Raw genomic sequence first — 19,623 nt, 5'->3', positions numbered from 1 at the left:
ACAGCCAGGTTCTTATAACATTACTCTAAAGAATCCTGGGAATTCCCTAATAAAATGCCTTAAGGAACACTACAGCAGAGATTGAGATAAGAATCCAGCCCATCTCTTGTCCCATTATCGCTTCAACCAAAGTATTCTGAACAAGTTTTCATTAAAAAAAAAAAAAAAAGAGTTCAACTGTTAACACATAAAAACAACTGGTCTATATAAACCCAAATTACTTTTCACAATATAAAAGGTCTTACGTGACCTAGGCCCTTTCTACTTCTCCAACTTCAGCTCTCTCTACTAAACTTTGGCAATATAGAACCATTTACAACTCTCAGAACTCACCGTGAGTTAGCCATGCTTTCTTGCCTTTGCTCATGATTTCTTTCTGCCTGGACTGTCCTTGTAGCAGCCTCCCTACCCACACCCCTGTCCTACCTTCATGTTGGTAACTTCCACTTGTCCTTCAAGGCTCCATCCAGGCATTAGCTTGCCCAGAATGCCTTTCCAATCTTCGCAGAATGGACTATGTATCCCTCCTCTATACTCCCCTAATAACAAGCACACAGCACTTTTCATACGTTGGTGACATTGTACTGAAATTACGTGCTCTCTGGAGAACCAGGGTTCTTATTCATCTTTGTACAACTTATCCTTTGCAGATGTTCAACAAGTGTTTATTGAACTGATATTTTGTGTGCTAAATTGATAGACATTCTAATGCAGCAATCTCTCCTGCTGATGAGAATCCAGAAAACTAAAAATAAAAATTAAGCTAATCTTCACTAAGACTCTATTTCAAGATTAGATCACCTTTAGTCAGTTTCTCCATGCTCACACTGATTAACGTTAGGTGCCAGCTCTATGAAACAAGATCTCCTCAGCAGACAACTCAGTAATAGTTTCTCTATGTCAAAAATGGGTCACTTTATGGGCCTACTCATGCAAGAGATTGCTTTTTTTCTTTTCTTCTTTGATACAACACTCATGTTTCTGAAACAGTGAGACTTCAACATTTTAATATGAAGAATAGAAGCAGTTCAAATAATCTCATTGTAACATAAATGAAATAAAGTATTTGTTTTATTCAATAACCCATCATCATAAAGTTTTCAGATAATTAGAAATTACTACTCTAAAACAATATAACCAGCTTAAAATTAGATTGTTCTTTCACTGAAACTCTCAGTATTATTTCTTAGCTTAAAACTATTAATGAAAAAAAGCACTCACTTGAAAGGAACAACCTTCCACTATTGAGTTAACTAGGGGTAATACAACAAGTTACCTAGGTATACCTACTTTGTATGTTTTTCTGATGTACCCAGAAAAGGCTATTGGGCAAAGACAGTAATTTTTACAGCACACTGATGCTCTCAGAAATGAGACACCTTTTTAAAGAAGCCAAGCTGGGTATGAATGGAATGAGAATATAGTGTGAATTCCTTGAGAGCTTTATGGCAGGAAAGTGCCTAAATCAGGGGTGTCCAAACGTTTTTCAACGTTTTTCACCAAGGGCCATATGTGGTAAAATACACAAACAGCCGGGCCACTCACTCCAGGTGAAGTACGTATTGCCTCACCTGGTTTATTTAAGTAAACTAAATATATTTTTGGAATTTGTTGCGGGCCAATTAACAATGGATCATGGGCCGCAGTTGGCCCGTGGGCCGCAGTTTGGACACCCCTGGCCTACATAAAGCACTCTCAGACTACAAGAAGGAAGGCCCTCAAAGCACAAGATGAAAATACAAGCTATGTGATCCAAATATAACTATCATTTTTACCAATGATTACAAATTCCTGATAAAGTACCTCAAAAATAATTACCTCTGAACATATGATCTCACTTATATGTGGAATCTAAAGAACAGAATAAATGAACAAACAAAACAGAAATAGACTCATAGATACAGAGAACTGATGGTTGGTTGCTAGGTGGGAGGAGGGTTGGGGGGAATGGGTGAGAAACGTGAAGGGATTAGGAAGTACAAATTGGTAGTTACAATATAGTCAAAGGGATGTGAAATACAGTATGGGGAATATAGTCAATAATACTGTAAAGACTATGTAGGGTGTCAGATGAGTACTGGACTAATCAGGGGGATCACTTCGTAAATTATATAAATGCCTAACCACTGCACTGTACACCTGAAACTAATATAAAATAATATTGAATGTCAATTATAATTTTAAAATATATATACTTATAGTCACGGGATATAAAGTACAGCATAGGGAATATAGTCAATAATACTGTAATAGCAATCTATGGTTTCAGATGGGTAGTAGACTTGGGGTTATCACTTTGTTAGGTGCGTAAATATCTAATCATTATGATGTTTTGTACACCTGAAACTAATAATATAAAAAGAAAAACAATAATAATTACCTCTGATTACCCCCAAAACTAGAGAGCCAAATTATACTAAAGAAATAATAGTTAAACTGTGTAAGTTAAGACAATTAAATCTCTGCATGCGTACAATCCTTTCCCCGTTATAGAATACATTTTAATAGTTCCACCAAAGTTGTTTTTGCTATAGTAATGTGTACCTCCTCCATGTATACACATATATTTGTATATTAGTATTTCTGGCCTAAACGTCAGCTAAATCCTTCGTTAATGCAACTACTTTTAGAGGCTTTTTAAAGGATGTAGAAGCAGTCATTTCTAACACAAAAGAAGAAAATACTTAGCAACCAACCAGCTTTAGCTTATTTTTCTGAATGACATCTTTGTTTTCCTTTTGGTATATCTCCATTTTCTTTTTGGTGTTGTCCAAATCCACATTGTTGGTCAAGTTGAAAACTGCATCAGAAAGGAAACAATGACAGGAAATATAGTTTTAATATAAATCTTTAGTAAACAATAAAAACCAAATATTCATCACAGTGACTTCTTAATTCATCAGGTTGTCATTCCTTACAGCTCTGTTTGTGTCCTGTTACCCACTACCTATTTTAGAGACTAGCTCTACTTTAGCAATCATGTTTTCTGAGCCCAATATAAAGGAATGACTGTCAGACTATCACAAAATATGTGCTTGCCATAATCACATTAGATTTTATTTTTATAGTACCTACTCTTTAAAAGCATATAAAAGAATGCTTAAATCTTTTAAATGAAAAGAGTAAGTCTGGAATCTGCTACACTAATCAGAATCAATATTCAAAAGATTCTGTGCTCCAGAAACAAACAAAAATTATCCAAAGAATAAAAAATATCATTACTTATATAGTTTGTTTTAAAAAAACTGGTTTTATTTACACTCTGATGGTCTCCAACATAGCTACTCACAAGCATGAATTATTTCCCATATACTATGGAAAAAAATTGAAACAGATCTGGGAAAGTATGAAACAGGTAAGAGGTGAAACTTAACAGGAAAGATGAAGGATAAACTGGCACCAAAACTTAAGACTGAAATAATTCCATTAGAGAAGCTGCTGAGAAATGTTATGATAGGTGATGAGTTTTTAGTAAGTTGGACCTGTCCTTTTATAATTCCGACTCAAAATAATTTGAATTATAAATGCCTTACTTCCTTCTAAGTTTACATAGATAAATCAAAAGGTAAATCTTTAGGTAATACTCTGAACCAAAAACAAAAACCTCTTTTGGTATATATAAAGTACCACCATCCCCATGAGCCTGTCTAAAGAAGGATCCATATCATTAAGACTCTCCTGTTTCATAATTCAATTCACACTACCCTCGGCTTCCTCTGTAATCCTTCGCCATCCATCATTAGGCCTTGTACCCCTTCTCCAATTACTTACCATTGCGTCCAGCTGCTTGTCCTATAAACAGGTTTGATCTACCCTAAATAACTGCTCTACTCAGTGTTCCTACAGATTCCTTCCCCATCTTACTCCTTCCTTTAACTACTAACAACCATTTTAAAAAGTTCTTAGAGTTTGGGATGTTAGAGTCCTGTATGATTTGAAAAGTAACATTGGAGGCCCAATATGGGGCTACCTGTTTTTTGAGTAAGGTCATCAAACATACTCAAAAGACCAATCTCACCCATAAATCCATTTTTATCTCCTCAAAAGGCCAACATATTTCAAAACATCAATTTATTATAATCATTGTTGAAAATCCAGGCTCATTTAGGTAAGTAGAAAAATAAAAGCAATCCTTGATTCTATTGTATGCAATTCTAAAACTCTGCAAGAAATGAGAGAAAATGAGAAACAATAGACCTCCAGCTATCTCTTCACTTTTTTATCGAAAAGTAGAAAAGAAAGTAGTAATAGTGCTAAACCAGTAGATCTGTCTAGGACGCAATGTAGGGCATTCTCCATAAACCACATTCTGGCTCCAACACAAAACAGTCAGAGAAGAAAACTCCAAACTAGCCCTGTCACTCAGAAAGGCAATTGTGATCCATTAGTTAATATGGTCTGATTCCACTATGTCTGCCAACCGCTCACAACTTACTCCTTATACTTAACAGGCTATCCAAATCCAATAATTGTTCACAACCTCCACCACCCTCAACATCTATGTGCACATAATAAATGCCGATCACTTTTTCCTCAGGCACTTCCTTTGCTTGACTAATTTGTTAATACAGTCTCCTGATCTTCCTCCTAGTATTCCAATACTCATTCTTGTGTCCATCTCTGGCTCTTCTTGGTACACTAATCTGAAGGATTCCGGCTTTTGCCCTCTTTCCTCCCTCTATGTTCCTTGGGCAATCTCATCACTTCCCAGTTTCAGCGAAATAAATGCTAGAAAAAGCTAACACTATCTCAGTGCATTTATAGAAAACCAAACACATAAACATCTCCAAATTTGCTCCTCCTTGTAACTTCTTTACTGTTAGTGATGGGACTATCATATTAAAACATCAAGACTTAACACTTCCTTCAGCTGACCTACTCTCCTTTGCATTCTACAAGCACCAGTTACCAAATCCTGCAGATTTTACCACCAAAATCTCTTTAAAACTGCCCTTCATCTCCAAGCACCTTGCCAATACACCAAGCCTGGATCTTATTTTTCCCTGAATAATGTATAATAATCTTTGACTGAACTTCGTATCTCCAGAATCTCTGCATCGTACCCTATACCCTAATCCCATCCATAATACACAATGCTGCCAGAATAATATTTCTGAAGCATACCTCGTATCACCTTCCACCTCCACCATTCTATAGTCCTCTCTCATCCCTTCTGCCTTCCCTGCTTTTACTAGGAAAAAAAAAAATTAAACACTTTTAGAATTCAGAAACCTTCTGGCTCTAACTACTGGTTATAACCACTTTTATCTCCCCTTACTTAATAAAGACCTCTCATGAAACTAGACAGCTCTGTATTTTTCAAATGTCCCCCACACTTCCTGCAACAATTCCTTTGATCACACCATTCTACCCAAAATGCCTGATCCCCTTTTCTTACTACTGAAAATACACCCAGACTTTAAGTGTCTACCCAAATACTTTTCCATGAAGTTCTCCGTTTCCCCTAACGAGAAATAACTTACTTCTCTTATAAATGTTGAAAACATTGTTTAGAGCTCATATAAAAATATTTCTACTTTATATGATTTGTACACATACACAACATTCATTACTCTGCACTTCATCTTGCATTCAAAAATCGTATTTTATACAATCTCTATATCATCTAGACATAAGGGAAAGAGAAAAGGAAAGGAGAAAAGAATTTAATGATTATCTATTAGGTTCCCAATACTATGGTGCTGTGAGCATACAAGAGAACTTCCTGTTTTCAAAGACTAACACTTACTAGGGAGATCAGCCCTACACACGTGACATTAAAGTAATAATACAAGAAACTATATGATCAAGAGATAAAAGGGAAAAACTAAAAGTATCCTTGTTTCATTCATTAAATATTTAGTGCTATGCTAGTTATTGAATAAATAATTATTAAAGGAATAAACTATCCTTTCAATGGAATCAGACACAAATTAACCCTTCTAAAACAAAGTTCTGATTATGTCATTCAGTCATGAGTCACTAAGTTCACTCATTGCTTCTGCATCCACAATGCCTTGAAAAAAAAAGAATCCAATCTTACCTCTCTATTATTTTTCCCTCTCTGCTTTGTGAGTGCTGCAGATTCCTCAGAGCCTCTTTAAGCAAGGGAAAGAGAGACCAAGCCATTCCAATCAGAGTGGCTTGCCCTCACTTGTTGGCTTGAAGTAATCTCCTCAAAATTTTGCTTGAGGATTACACTCGTGTGTGTGTGTGTGTGTGTGAATCAAACCTCTGTGAAATGCCACATGCACTATGACAGGCCTATGACAGGCACTGGGGCCATCATTTGACCTAATTACATCACTGAATCCTCCTAATAACCTTAAGAAATCGTAGGTACTACTATTATTCACACTTTACAGATAAGGTTTAAAGATATTAAATAATTATATCCAAGGTATACAGCTAGTAGATGTTGGAACCAGGATTTTAACCTAGACTATCTGATTCCAAAGCCTAGGCTTTTCTCTACAATACTAGTTGTATTGCTTCTGTGCCTAAAAACCACTGCTCGGCCAGTTCAGCTATTCCTCTGCACGAGTACAGACCCCACACCTTCCCACCTCCATACCTACCATCACACTGCTCCCAGAGGGCCCATCTTAGCACCAACCCCAAACCAGGACAATTTTGGATATCTGTATCTGGCCCACCCTTCTATATCCAATTTAATATGCAGATCTTCCTTGTAATTCACTTTGCAGGTACAATCTCTCCATCCCCAAATGCCCACAATACATTACCTAATATCATTGTGGTAGCACGTATCCACTTTCTACCCTGTATAATTATTTTCAATGTACATATCTATTTGATTGACTAGAGTGTTCCTTGAGGGCAGATTCTAGGTCTGATTCATCATTATCACGCCCACTACTTAAATGAAAAATTTCCAAAACACACCAAAATCCAATATGGCCAAAATCCAAAATACTGACAACACTAAATGCTGGCAAAAATGTGAAGCAACAGGAACTCTCATTTATTACAGTGAGAATGCAAACTGGCACAGCCACTCTGCAAAGACAACTTGATGGTTTCTTACAAAACTATACATACTCTTACCATACAACCCAGTAATTGCACTCTTTGATATTTATCCAATGAAGTTGAAAATTATGTCCACACAAAAACCGACACATGAATGTTTACAGCAGCTTTATTCACAATTGCCAGAACATGGAAGCAACAAAGATGTCCTTCAGTAGGTGAATGGATGAATAAACTGTGGTCCATCCAGACAACAGAGTATTATTCAGTACTAAAAAGACATGAGCTATCAACCCATGAAAAGACATGGAGGAAAGTTAAATGCATATCACTAAGTGAAAAAAAGCCAATTTGAGAAGGCTACATACTATATGATTCCAATTACATGACACTCTGGAGAAAGCAAAACTATGGAGACAGTAAAAAAAATAGGTGGTCACCAGAGGCTGGGGGAAAAAGAGAGGAGGGACAATAGGCAGAAAACACAGAGGATTTTTAGGACTGTGAAACTGTTGTGGACCATACCATCGTGGTAGATACATGCTGTAATACATTCGTCCAAGCCCATACAACGCACAACACCAAGAGTAAACCCTAATGTAAACCATGGACTTCAGGCAATAATGATACGAGTATGTCAATGTAGGTTCATCAATTATAGCAAATGTACCACTCTGGTGGGGGAATGTTTATAGTTGGGGAGTCTGTGCATGTGTGAGGTAGTAGGTATATGGGAAATCTCTGTACTTTCCACTTAATTTTGCTGTGGATCTAAAACTGCTCTAAAAAATAAAGTTTATTTTTAAAAAGGGAATTTCTCATCTGGTAAGAACTCAAAAAAATATTTGAATTATCACGAGAGTAAAAAAATAAACCAATACTAACATTTATAATTACCTTTATAATTATAGGTTTAATTAAAATGATCTTTATAATTAGAGAATTGAATGATACAGATGCCAAAATAAGCAGATGCAAAACTACAGGAACAAATAATCTTGGTTTCTTATGGTATGAATCTACTGAGACACACAGGTAATCAAATTGACATCCTATGTTGAATTCTACTGGAATGTTTAGAGCAGTTCAAGGAAAAAAAAAAATCAGTTTATCATCAAGCTAGACAGTGTACTACTGATTTAAACCTTCCATTAAATAAAACCCAAAAATACGTAAAGTTAAACAGTAAGTGAAATTATGTTTATATATAATTTATTTCTTTTATGCTTATTAAAAACTTTGATGAATTCCAATAAAACTATAAGAACAAATTTGTTTAATTCATTTTTTAATTTTTTTAAATTAAAAAGGTAATAGCAATATGACAGATGTGAATCCAAATCATAAATAATACAAAGCTCTCCCTTTAAAAAAAAGAAAAAAAACACAATGGATTACTATTTTAAAAACTTTTCATATGAAGCAAGTCTCATTCACACCACAATCAATCAGCTTAGTATAATAACCTTGAAGAAAAAGGAATAGAAGATAATTTTCTATACAATCATTTGGCCCTTTATCTAGTTACTTGTGTAGCTCAGATGTTGACTTGCCTTTAGTGAAGTATTAAAAACCAACAAAAAAACCTATTGTATTTTCTGAAAGATTTAATGTTACTTAAGTACAATTTCGAAGACTTTTTGACCTCCAGAATTTATAATTAAAGCCTTAGGTCTTTCTCACCCTTTTAAAATAAGCATATCCTGAACCAAAAGAATAATCTGTCTATTATGAAACTAAGAACAAACCTTTGAGATAATCCCTGGGGCCAAAAGAACAAGACTTTTTATGTTTAGATTGTCATAACCACAGAAAAGAGCCTATTGTTAATGCTGTAAGAAAGTTCATCTTCATGTGTGCCCCCTACATTGTAATTTTTATGCCATTATTCAAAATTCTAATATTTTTAAATTTTTTATATTTGTGATGTTCAAAGGATTCATAATGGAATTTATATAACAGACCAATCCCCAATTTATAAATCCTCCAACGTAATTCCTTAGCCACCCTAACAACTCTCTTCCTCTCAATCTAGGCCTAAGCACCATCAAGGGCACCATTCTCCCTGTAAGATGCTTCAAAACATGCCCACAACCTCCTTTTTCTTTCCTCTCATGTCCCACTATTCCACCAATCAACACCCCATGTTCTAGACTCAGACTGCTAACTACTCTTGGACATTACCAAGCACTTTCATGGGCTCTTTGAGTCAGGAAAACAAACAAACAAACAAACAAACAAACAAAACAACCTATGTTCATAATTTGGCACCATTATTTATGTGATCTTTGGCACAATACCTAAGTTCTCTCTGCCTCTTTTTTGTTTTATATGTAATATAGGGATAAAATGCCTGTCTCTTGGAGTTGTGCAAATTGTTATGTGAGATAATATGAGTATAGTTCAGTCTAGCATTTAGCAGGTGCCCATGAAATTGACATCTTATACTTTTGATTAACACAGAGATAGCCAATACAGATATAATATCTAACTAATCATCTTTAAAAGCATGAATAAAATACAAAAAGTAAATAGCTATTGAAACAAGATTTCTAAAGGAAGTTTTATTTATACCACAATAATCAGAACAATGACACACAACTAAGCGGTGGAGCCAGCGACACCCTAACAAAACTTAAAATGGCTAAAACTAGTCTTTCCCTTATTTCTACACTTTCCACCCAACAAAACAAAAAAATACTGCCTGCTCTCCAGCTTTCATTTTCCTGATGAATACCAAGATCAGATTATTTTAATTCATTCTTGCCTGCTCTTTCCGACATCAAATTAGTCACTGGAATATTCTATCTCTAAAGCATCTCCTTTATCTGGGATCCCTGCTAACCTACTCCAAGTTCTCATTGTTTCTCATCCAAACTGCTGCAATAGCCCCTTAAAAATGATAGCTATTGACAAGGTATCTCTTGTCAATATTCCACATCACTATCACACCGTCCCACTGGCTCACTACTGGTCACAGAATAAATTCTTACTCTCACAGCCTAGCTTACAAAACCCTCATTAACTGAGGTCCAGTCTGTTTTTCAGGACTCATTTCCAGTCATTCCCAGAACTATTTACCTCTAACAGATTATGCACTCATTCTCCAATACGCTCAACACCCTTGCATCTCTGTGATTTTGATTTTTGCTACAAATGTTCTTCCATTTTCTACCTGGTAAATTCCTACTCATCTTTTATGATCACACTCAAAGGTGACCCCTTCTCTGAACTTGACCACATTATACCTCTATTTCCCAATACTGAATTGTTTTGGTATCTGTATTCCCCCAACACTTTATAAATAAGTGCCTATACTATTTTCACATTATAGTTATTAGTTTGCATAATGATCTCCCCCTTTAGACTCTGAACTTATTGAAGGCAAAGATCATATATTCCCAGCAAGTAAAGCAGTTCACATAGAACAATTACTATTTGCTGAATTGAGCTGAAGTTCAGAAAATAAACTCTAAGTCCATGAGACTAGGTCCCAAACTTCATCAATATCTTCAAATATTAATAGAATTGCTCTCTACCCAACATAATAAGGATTAGTAATTGATTGTTTAGAAAAATCTGTTAAAGGAAGGAAACACATATATACTCCTTAAAAACTTAAACCTAAAACAGATATAGTCAAGTATAGTCATTTTGTAAATTACATAGAGTCATAGTCTAGTCTTTGATTGGAGTTTCTTGTATAAACTATACCTGTCTTCTATATTGTTCAGTTTCTTTTTAAAGTGGACCAAGAACATGAAAAGCAGAATCCTTCTGGAGTTTTACAATTTTTTCCAACCTTATAAACTACTTAATTAAATTACATAATTATAGTAACAAGTACCACTGGCATAATAAGGTTTGGTTAACAATGCAACCAACTTTTGGTGTATAACTGAATTGGTAAGAAAAGTATAGAGGTCTACTTGAGGACATCCTCTAATGACAGGATTTATCACGCATTCATTATGCTTTGGGCATCAGTCAGTACATTTTATGGAAAAACTGGGAAATGTCAGTTATTGCAATGAGTCAATTAAGTGGAGGTTGATTAAGAGAGCTTCAATATACTGCAAACGAAGATAGGCCTTCCTAAATATGTATAATAGTAGCATCACTTTCAAATTAAATGCTCTGAGCCACAGTTTCCCTATCTGGTAAAGAAAAGATTACATATTGTATAGCCCTTATATCTAAATTTGCTGTCAATCCTAGCTCCCACTTCTGGACATGAACCTCGTTTTACCTACCGGTCCCAGGTTGTTCATATCTTCAAAGTAATTTATCTCATAGCAAAAGATATATATTTTTTAAAAGTTATGGTTCAACCAGAACTTTGGTCCAAAATCAAGATACCTTTTTCCCTACCTTCTTTATCCATTAGTTTGTTCTAGTCATCCTGCCTGCCTGCTTGGACTTATGACCATGTATTCAACTTGCTCATGACATCTGTCTCCTGTCTCTTTATTGCCTGACCAGACTGTTTGTCTTATACTTAGTATTTATATATAGCCAGATTTCTATATATTGGCATACTTGTCCAGTTCTTGCAGATTTCCTTTTGGTTTATCTTCTCAGTCTATATCCTAACTTTTTCTACTTTGCCTTGACACTCCCAATTCCACCATCTTTTCAGCTAAAATCCATAGCCATTCATAGTTGCTAAGATTACATACAAAATGCAATAAACAATTATAATGAAAAACCAATGGCTCCAAAGCACTAAAAGATCTCAGAAAAAGCTTAAATTATATTCTGCACATGCTATTTGCTGGGACATATTTTAGATATTTTAGAAAAGTTTCAACAACAGTTGAAATAAAACAATTTTCTGGGTTTTTCTCAGTTAATAAAAAAATACTAAAAGGAATTAGAATACTCCATTCCTCAGGAATTTGAATTTTCTAAAGATTTACCATATATATATATGTATATATATATATATATATATATATACACACATATATACACACACACACATATATATATATATATATATGCCTTCTCAAGAATAATCAATTTTATTATAATCATATTTTAAATAAGAAATAATATGAGTATATCTAAGTTATCATTATTAATCGAAATTAATTCTTAGGCTCATCCTAATTTTCAGTCCATGATTTTTTTGTATCAGTTCTATACCTGCATTGAGTTAATTATTGAGTAATACAGGTTTACTCAATAATTATGGCAACTTTAAAAAACATTAATTTTTTAATTGATATATAACAACTTCTTGACTTTTTAACATCTCTGAAATCTTATTTAAGAAAATAGAAACAATACTTTCTTTTGATGAAAACATCCTTTTAACTAATCATAATAGAAAGGCACTAAGATTAATCTCTGATTCTAGAATAACACTAAGTAACAGAATATTTCATCAAAGTATTTTAAAACGACTGTATACACAGAAGCATAAATGATGATAAACAACATATGCCTTTAGTCACAATGGATATAGTTAATAGAAATCCTATTTTTGGAAAATCTGAATATTCTGTCCTTTTGGTTACTATATCATCGACATACAAATGATATACATTGATACAGCCTTCCTCCCCAGCTGTAAAGTGGCAGTACCTCTATTCATCATATTTTTCCCAAGACAAAATTTTATTACTTAAGTCTTACTTAAGTATGCCTTCAGTTTAACAAATATGATTAAGCGCAACAAAAAGTAATTAGGTAAACATCAGCTATCACAACAAAACTTGTTTGAGAGTTTTGAAATGTTCTCCTAGGCATCTAAGAGATAAAGACACAGAAGCTAGCACACCAAAAGTACAAACATTAAAAACATACCAATTTCTTCCACTTCTTCCAGGAAATCATTATATTCTCTTAGACTAGGAAAGTCTTCTTCTCTTTTATTGTATCTTCGAGAGAAGAAAAAAAATAACATATCACTTTCTTTCAGTAGATCTAACTAGTTTGTTCTTACTTAATTCATACACGATACATAGAAAAGGATTGCTTACTATGGAAAACACTGTTTTCTTGAAACCAGGTTTGTAATTATGCTAAGAATGTTGTTCTCAGTTGGTTGGAGCATGAGCTCTGGGCAGTGGGGTTGCCAGTTCGATTCTCACATCAGCCAGCGGGCTGCGCCATCCACAACTAGAATGAAGACAACGAGCTGCCACTGAGCTCCCGGGTGGCCAGATGGCTCAGTTGGTTGGAGCTTGTGCTCCCAGCCACAAGGTTGCCGGTTCAACTCCACCAGGGGATGGTGAGCTGTACCCCTGCAACTAGGGTTGAACAACGGCGGCTGGACTTGGAGCTGAGCTACATGCTCCACAACTAAGATTGAAAGGATGACTTGATTTGAGCTGATGGGTGCTGGGAAGAGTACACTGTTCCCCAATAAAGTCCTGGAAATACACACTGTTCCCCAATAAAGTCCTGTTCCCCGTCCCCAAGAAAATCTTTAAATGAAGGAAAAAAAAGAATGTTCTTAAATTAGTATAGTGACTACCGAGAAGGAGTAGAATCAGGAGAGAATGGTACAATATGTAAAATCCTTCTAAGACTTAAGAGAACGAAAAAGAAATTAGGACCCTTAATCCAAATAATACCTTCCTATTATTCCTGATGGTTGCAGTCTAAGGAATACTAGATCAGAAAAATCTATAAGTGTTGTAATGCACCTATAAAGAATTAGAAAACCACAGGAGTTAATGATAAAAGATAAGCATCTAAGAGAGACAATCTCCCCGAAGTAATCCAAAATAATAAAAGAACAGCTTGGGGCACTGAAAAAGTAACACTGGTTAGGTACTTACAAAGATACTGCTGAAACACTGCTGACCAAGATTGAAATGTAACCACCAAAAATAAATAAATAAAACAATAATAAATTAAATATATTAATTCTTTAAACTTCAAAACACAATAAGGTGGCTTACAACAAGAGTACAGATAAAATGAAACCCAAAACTATTAACAAAGAGTACAAAACTAAATTATAAATGAAAAGGAATATATATGTACACATACACATACATAGAGATATTGTATCAAAATAAACTAAAGCTGACACATGACTTTTCTCTAATAACCTTCAAATCTCAACTTAAATGTTACCTCCTCAGGCCCTACCTGACATCACTGACCCACACCAACACTTAGTCACTATCTTCACTGCATTTTTCTCAATTTATAATCACCTATTTGTTTTGCTTAACTCTTTTAATTGTCTACTTCTGTGCTATCCTCTGTGCTATTCTTTAGGGCAAGGTTCATAGCTGTTTCATTCATGTTGTACCTAGTGCCTAATATGTATAATTCAGTGTTTGCACATAGTAGGTACTCAATATCTATCTGTTAATTAAAGAAAAGGAAATAAGGGGGTTGGGGGGTGGGAGATGAGGGTAAGGGGGATCAAATATATGGTGATGGAAGAACTGACTCTGGGTGGTGAACACACAATGGGATTTATAGATGATGTAATACAGAATTGTACACCTGAAATCTATGTAATTTTACTAACAATTGTCACCCCAATAAATTTAAAAAAAAAGAAAAGGAAATAAATGAATTATGAAGCCATTGATGGAGAGGATCACTCTTCTCTAACAAAGGTTAGATAATTAATATTACTGAAAACTTAATAAATGTTGGCTGAATAAATATAAAATGAATATCTTATTATATTTATAAATATAAAAGATGAATTTGTACTTATTTAGTCACTTGCCAAACTGTCTATATTGCTATCAGCAAATAATAATATTGAGATAATCGTTAAAGTCCTCTTTGTGGACTGAATCATTCAAGCAATAATACTTACATCTTTAGCACTTTTTTCCGAATTTCAACCTCCTTGTCAACAGCAGGATCTTCAAAGAGTTGTACCCTAAAGTTGCTCCTTCTAAGAGGAGTGCCGCACTCAGGACAGTTGCCAGCTCCTCTCACAAACAGCAAATCCACACAACTTTCACACCTGTACAGAGAAAAATACAGTGTAACGTTTAAGCTAGCATTCAAACGTGCAACAAGTCTGTGTATAGTTTGCCTTTCTTTTGTTTTTGGTGTTTTTTTTGTTTGGGTGGGCTTTTGGGGGCATGGAAAATTAGTCACTGATAGTACTTACACTCTTACATTTCCAAAATGAACATTTTGGAAAATGTTCATTTCCATTTGAAGCTTTTCAGACATAGGTGTCCCAAGGGATACCAATTTGGTTTTCCAAATTAAAACAAATTGATTTGGGGAATAGAAGGATTCAGAGGAAGCAAGATAGGGAGAAATCAAAGAGGCATACAAAAGAGCGGTCTACGGTCACCTCCATTCTCAGTCCAGCACCACACTTAGACCTGGGCAAGAAAGCCCTGCAGACCACAGTCACTAAAACCAAGACTTTTTTTTCCCCTTTCAACCTTGGAAGAAAGTTTTTTGAAAGTTCAGTAAGCCATTAAGTAAATGGGAATTACAAGAGAGAGGGAATTACAAGGGCTTGGAGAGTGGTCTCCATCAATAATTCAGTTAACAAGGTATTATAATATACAACACTTTAATATTTCTAAAGGTCATATTGTATATGAGACATAATACATTATTTGTTTCCACAATCAGTTCTACATCTCCACTTTTTAAAAATCTGCCTTGAATCATAAGGATTTCAACAGTATTAAAAGATTTTTTTTTAAATAATTTATTTCCCGATACTTTTTCCCTTTCCAGTTTAATTTGCTTAAAGAACAAATAATTCTTTTTTTAAAACTCAAATATAGAAGTTTAAAGAGAAAAAAACTGAAAGTTCTACTTCATTCTGTTCTATAACCTCACTTCCACAGGAAACATACTACTGTTAAGTTTAGTATTTATGCAGCTAGATCTTTTTCTACATATTTACAAAATATATACTTACAAATTATATCCACAAAAACTAGTCCTATAAAAAAAGAAGAAGAAGAAGAAGGAAAGGTTGATAATTGCTAGTTCACTTCATCTGGCAGCAGAGCAACCAAAACAGCAGTGTGTGGGCAATCTTTTGCCTCCAACAGTACTACAAATTTTTTCAAAAAAATCTTACATTCTGCAGAACATAGAAAAATTTGCTGAAAAAGCCCAAATCCTTGGTCATTACCCATTCCCAAAGATATTTTTACGGTTTTCTTTTGTTTTTAAAAACCAGAATGGTGCCACCCTCTTCTCTCTCTGGACAACTTATTTTTAGATTTCATTTTCTTATATCAAGAATATTTAACTACTTATATTCCTTTGTCAAGATTTTTATTAGACCTGTTTGCTTTTACTTTTTCAAGAGCAATTATATTCCAGCAGAATTTCAATAATTATTAAAATAGATTGACTTAGGAAAACATAAATAATTAATCACAAATTCTGTATTAAGACTTTCTTTGAGGTAACCTAGTTTTATCAGCACTTTCCATTCTTCTTTAGCTCCTTGGCTTTTAGAAACAACTCGAAACAGAAACCCATGGTCTTGAAAGATAAAAAACAAGTGGTAACTTCTGTTAAAATTTTTATTCCTCCTATAAATTATTTCTTAAATCCATGCGTACTGAACTCTCTAGAGTAGCAGCTGGATATTGCTAAGGAAATTTTCTCTCCCAAACTATGCTATCTTCTCTGTACCAGTGAATACTGATTATAAAGCCATATCTTTGAACATTAAAACTTTAGGAATTTTAGTTAACTAAATAAACCATTTTAAAAAAATCTTTGGCCTAAATGAATGAGAAAATTTTAGAGGTAGATAACCTAAATGATCACTAGTTAATTAAATTAATACAGTATTACTGACATGCATTAATGAAATAATTCAAGAATTCATTAAAAACCCACAAAAAATAACAAATGTTGCATTTTGGAAAAGGTAGTCAAATTACAAATAGACTGTTCCAATAGTTTGTTTACAAACTGGCTACTTGGAACTCAGAATACATTTTCCCAAAGATATTGTTATACATGATGGTTAGGTTTTCAGCTAGATTCTACTGGCCTATAGAAGATGAACAGTGTATTAGGCAATTTTGTTATTATTTTTCTCTCCTCTCCCCTCACTGTACAACAATGTTATCAGCTTTCAAATGGAAGTTAAAATGAGTAAGAGGAGTATTCAAGCAGTTTGTGTCCTAATTTGAATCTTCATCATCTTAAAGAGGTTTCTTAAACCTCAGCTATTTGTAGTGAAAACAAATTTTTGATGACTTCAAAACTCTAAATTTAATAATAACATTTGATACAAGGAATATACAATCTTGATTTAAAAAGTAAGGAATTACCTATTTGAACATAAAGTGAATTTCAAGTCAATTAGTCATGAAATCCAATTAACCTTCATTACCACAATAATCATTTCTCAGCAACTAAAATAAAAATGCATTATATTTACTTATGTGACATTCTCAACTTAACCCTTGACAATTTGCTATTAAATTTCACAATCACTTCATTCCTGTCTTTAGGTTACACTGGTATGGATCACTTCATACCTAAAAGAGAATTCAGAATGAATCTGGTCCAAAGCCCGAGGGAAGAGATTTATAAACTACTGAAACATACTGCTTTGGGATTTAAAGCAAAGAATCCATCCATAAAAATAGAAGTGATGGCCTGGGACAAATGTAAAAACATTATAAAGAGACAAAAGACCTGATGGGAGTGGGAAGAAATTTCATTCTCAAAATTAAGAAAAAAATTATGTTTACCATTTTTGTTCATTGTCTTAGAACTCACAGTTAATAATTAATCAATCTCTGTCGGCTATTACCATTTAGCATAGCAATTTACAACTAACAAGCAAAGAATATGTTTAAGCCCACTTTGAGCCAGAAAAATAGAGCTATATATACAAATATTTATACACGGGGGGAAAAGAGCTAATAATTTGGTATAGTTGTGCCAAGAAAACATGACCCCCCCCACCCCACAGTGGGTTTGTATCTTCCTTACAAATAGTAAGGACCATGGAATCCATCCAATTTCTCTTTTTGCCTTCTTGCCCAGTAAGCCCCTAAGCCAAATTTAAATCCTTTCTTGAACAGCATTGTAAATATTTTCTAAAAAGAGGTTGGAAATGTAAAAAAGCTAGAATGAAAATAACATGTATTAAAAATCTTGTGATGTAGATAGCCTTTTCCTTACTATCCAGATGAAGACAGTGAGCACAGGGAGTCAAATATCTGGCTTAAAGTCAGATACCTAGTGAGACCTGACCACGGTCCTCTTCACATTCCACATTTTCTCCTTCAATCTTACTCTTACTCTCAACTTTCACAACGACCTATAATAATGCCCCCTGGTGAGTACATCTATCCGGCCCAAAAGTATCTCTTGAGTCACTGTTAAGCACTGCCTACTGCACAATCCCTCTTTGGTGTCCCATGGGCATATTTTTTGTTTTGAAAAATAAAGTTACCTCAAACTCAACATATCCAAAATCAATTAGCTTTCGCAACATGAAGGATACAAAGAGAATAACACCAACTTTGTGCATAAGGGCTTATAATACAATGGTAGGAAGAGAACAAATGAAACTCTTTAATAAATGTACACTATCATAAGCTCTCAGCCAATAAGCAATAGCGCAACAAATTATACTGCACACTCTTGGCCAGTGAGTGCCAACACACCATACTCCAAATGCTCTAATCCAAGGAGAGCTCTAACTTCATTGTCCTGAGCGAAGCATATTCTGAATGATGTGGATTCTACTCTGCTGTACCCATTCTTTCTGCCACTGACGAATAGTTTTGACCCAGAACAGCCAAAAAGTATGTGCAGGTGATAGGGTCGGACATTAAGATGCAAGTTTTGTAGAGATTTGGTGTCCCTTCAAGGATATTGTTGAGGAAACAGGGTTAAGTTCAGTTAGAAATTGGAAGAAAAGTCCTCTAGCTAACTTTATGAAAGGCTTCAGAAATAATACTACAAACTGGGAGAACTGACAAACAATTACATGAATAGTAAAGGAATACATCATGGCCACCAGGGCTTTGGAGAATTTAAAGAGAACAAATTGCCAGTATACCAAGCCAAGAATGTATTCCACAGGGACCATTACTATTAACTCCACCTTGGGAAAGGAAAGGGCAAATTCAATAAATACTACAATTTCCAGAAATGCAGGTCCTGCACTAAATAAGACATTACCTTTACTTTCACAATGATTCAAAGGAACTAAACATATATTTACCTAAGTAGGCCAAAGAATATCTACAAATATCTGAAAAGGCTAGTGCTGGTTTATCTCTTTTCTAACTACATATCTATGGAGGCTAGATCATCTTCATACAAGTATATTTCAACCAAAAGATGTAACAATAGATTCACCGGAGGATCAGATATCATAATCCAGCTGTCATCTCTTAAGCCAAATGTTAAAGAGATCTGTAAAAATGTAAAACAATGCTAGTCATTCACAAAATTATTTTGTTTTGGAAAAATAGAGTTACGTTTCATAAATATACGTTATTTATGTTAATACATAATAGGTACCTAACAAATATTTTCAAATTTTCTGAATTTTAATTTCCAATATGGTAAATGTTAACAGATAAAACCTTCATAAATAAAAGCTCTTAAGGAGTCCTCAGTAATTTTTAAGATTATTAAATCTACTGAAACCAAACTGTCTGAAAACCAGGCTATACG

The 19,623-nt window shown here is 34.4% G+C and overlaps 1 protein-coding gene across 2 annotated transcripts in view; it reads right to left on the bottom strand.

Moving 5' to 3' along the window:
* Positions 1-19,623, bottom strand: part of MNAT1 (MNAT1 component of CDK activating kinase) — a 176,542-nt gene that overhangs the window by 105,125 nt on the left and 51,794 nt on the right. For both annotated transcript variants that reach the window (XM_088797359.1, XM_019750784.2), the window contains exons 2-4: positions 14,792-14,944; positions 12,805-12,878; positions 2,697-2,800 (exon numbers count right to left, since the gene is read on the bottom strand). In XM_088797359.1, coding sequence (XP_088653485.1) covers positions 2,697-2,800; positions 12,805-12,878; positions 14,792-14,944 — 331 coding nt within the window. The remainder of the gene's footprint in view (positions 1-2,696; positions 2,801-12,804; positions 12,879-14,791; positions 14,945-19,623) is intronic.

Source organism: Rhinolophus sinicus, chromosome 3, assembly GCF_057876585.1.
Source record: "Rhinolophus sinicus isolate RSI-liver-muscle chromosome 3, RSI-T2T, whole genome shotgun sequence".
NCBI lineage: Eukaryota > Metazoa > Chordata > Mammalia > Chiroptera > Rhinolophidae > Rhinolophus > Rhinolophus sinicus.
The sequence above is the reverse complement of the archived record's forward strand: the minus strand, read 5'-3'. Positions and strand labels throughout refer to the sequence as shown.